The sequence below is a fragment of the Octopus bimaculoides genome, chromosome 22, assembly GCF_001194135.2.
Source record: "Octopus bimaculoides isolate UCB-OBI-ISO-001 chromosome 22, ASM119413v2, whole genome shotgun sequence".
Classification (NCBI taxonomy): Eukaryota; Metazoa; Mollusca; class Cephalopoda; order Octopoda; family Octopodidae; genus Octopus; species Octopus bimaculoides.
The window spans coordinates 11,058,095-11,060,887 of NC_069002.1; the positions used below are offsets into that span (position 1 = coordinate 11,058,095).

Below are 2,793 nucleotides of genomic sequence, written 5' to 3' on the forward strand. Positions count from 1 at the left end.
ACACACACACACACACACACACACACAGGAGTTGGACCAAATAATGGAAACACCTAGCCTCATAGCATCATAATTTTGAAATATCTATAAAAGCTTGTTTATTTTTGTTTTTTGATTTATTATAAGTATTGCTTGATATGTTTTGCTTCCAAAGCAAATGTCTTTGGGTTCAGTTCCAGGGTAAGGAACTGTGATCAAGTGTCATTTACTCTGGGAGTTGACCAAAGTCTGATGATTAGATGTGGCAAAGAGAATCTTGACTGGTTAACCAGGACTGTCCTGGTGTTGAACAAGAACAGCAAAAACATTGATAAAAGCAGATACATAAGAGGTCTTTAAGCGCTGGACCGCTTGACCAGAATTGACATGGGGTTAAAGAACAACAATAGAAACACCAACAACAGAGATCTTTAACCATTAGACTGCTTGACCAATAGAAACACCAACAACAGACACGTAAAAGAGATCTTTTATCATTGGATTGCTTGACCAGGATTGACCTTGAGTTAAAAAACAACAACAGATAGACACACAGACTGATGAAATAAACCTTTGAGCATTAGACCTCTTGACCAGAATTGACCGGGAGCTAAACAGCGATAACATAAAAGAGATCTTTAACCACTGGACTGTTTGACCAGGACTGAACTTGGGTTAAAAAAGAGCAACAACAACAGACAGACACACAGACAGATGAAATAAACTTTTGAGCATTAGACCTCTTGACCAGAACTGACCGGTTGCTAAACAACAACAGCAATAACATACATAAGGCAAAATAAATGTTTTTTCTTTGCTATATTTTAGGACATCAGTGGTAAACTGCTGGACTTGTTTTGGATGGAGTGGAATGCTGACGTGAAAATGCTGGCTGCATATTGTCTTGGATGCAACAATCAAGGGAAACAGTTCCACGATGATTTGCTGAACAAATTGGATTGCTCGGATGATTGTATTCGTCGGAAAGCTCTCTGGATTATTGGACAATTCAGTAAGTAAATTTAATCATCATTAACACAAGGGCTGGATTGTTAATGAGGTTGCTTTATAATAACATAGCCCTTGGTTCTGACAAACAACACATACACACACACACTTTCATGCACACACACACACACAAACACACACACTTTCATGCACACACACACATGCATGCATACACACACATTTATATGTAATTACATAGTAGGCGGAGGCGTGGCTGTGTGGTAAGGAGCTTGCTTCCCAACCACATGGTCCTGTGGTCAGTCCCACTACGTGGTACCTTGGGCAAGTGTTTTCTACTATAGCCTTGGGCTGATCAAAACCTTGTGAGTGGATTTGGGAGATGGAGACTGAAAGAAGCCCATTGTGTATATATATGTATATCTTTATGTGTTGTGTGTGTCTTTGTGTCTGTGTTTGTTCCCACTGTCGCTTGACAACTGATGTTAGTGTGTTTATGTCCCTGTAACTTAGCAGTTTCGTAAAAGAAACCAGTAGAATAAGTACCGAGCTGACAAAGAATAAGCTCTGAGGTCGATTTGTTCAACTAAAAGGTGGTGCTCCAGCATGGCCACAATCAAATGACTGAAACAAGTAAAAGAATAAAAGAAAGAGCACACACACACACACACACACACGCATATATATATATAGATATAGATATAGATAGATAGATAAATAGATAGGTGCAGGAGTGGTTGTGTGGTAAGTAGCTTGCTTACCAACCACATGGTTCCGGGTTCAGTCCCACTGCATGGCAACTTGAGCAAGTATCTTCTACTATAGCCTTGGACCAACCAAAGCATTGTGAGTGTATTTGGTATTTAAAAGTGCCGCCTGGGGCGGGCTGCCCCTACCGACTCCCCCCTCCCCCACACTAGTGGACTGAACCCAAAATCACATGGTTACATAACTTCGTTCAAAGCTATTAAGTTTTACCTGTACACACTCACATGCACGTGTGCACACGCACACACACACACACACACACAAATGCACACACATACAGACATATATGTCCACTGAAATGCATGCACAGAAATACACATAACCCTCCCCCACACGCATATACATGCATATATGTTTGTATATATGTAAACACACACACACACACATACATATATATTTGTATATACGTACATAAACACACATAAATACCCATCGAATTGCACACAGAGAAATACACTTATATTCACACACACACACACACACACACACACACACACACATGCACATAGATATATATACATACTTGCATGCTGAGCAAAAGGTGTACATACGCCGCTATATATATATATATATATATATATATATATAAATCCCAAAATATGGAATAAGAACGTAACGGACAACAATAAAAACATATGGACAGATGGACGATACAAAAACGGACAAGAAAACCAGGGCGGAATTATTTATATTTATATTTGTATGTATGTACACATACACACACATACATATATACATACATATATATATATATATATATATATGAATGCCATCATCATCATCATCATCATCATCATCATCATATTTGAATTTATTTACTGTCAACAAAGGATGCCTCTTACTGCACACCTGTCTCTCTCTCTCTCTCTCTCTCTCTCTCTTTCTCTCACAATCTGTTTCACCTTCTCTCACCTTTCCTTTATTTAGTTCTCTCTTTCACATCTCTTCCTCCTTCTCTCTCTCTCTCTCTCTCTACTCCTCTTTTTCTCTCTGATCATGGCAGCAGGGTGTGGGTGGGCTGAAAGTTTGTGGGGTGGGGTAGGTAGGGACAGTATATTGGCTTGGTTGTTGTTGTTGTTG

General features: G+C 39.3%; 1 protein-coding gene across 2 annotated transcripts in view; it reads left to right on the plus strand.

Annotated features, from left to right (window-relative positions):
* Positions 1 to 2,793, plus strand: part of LOC106873056 (HEAT repeat-containing protein 4) — a 595,254-nt gene that overhangs the window by 406,465 nt on the left and 185,996 nt on the right. For both annotated transcript variants that reach the window (XM_052975734.1, XM_052975735.1), the window contains exon 10: positions 808 to 991. In XM_052975734.1, the coding sequence (XP_052831694.1) occupies positions 808 to 991 (184 nt within the window). The remainder of the gene's footprint in view (positions 1 to 807; positions 992 to 2,793) is intronic.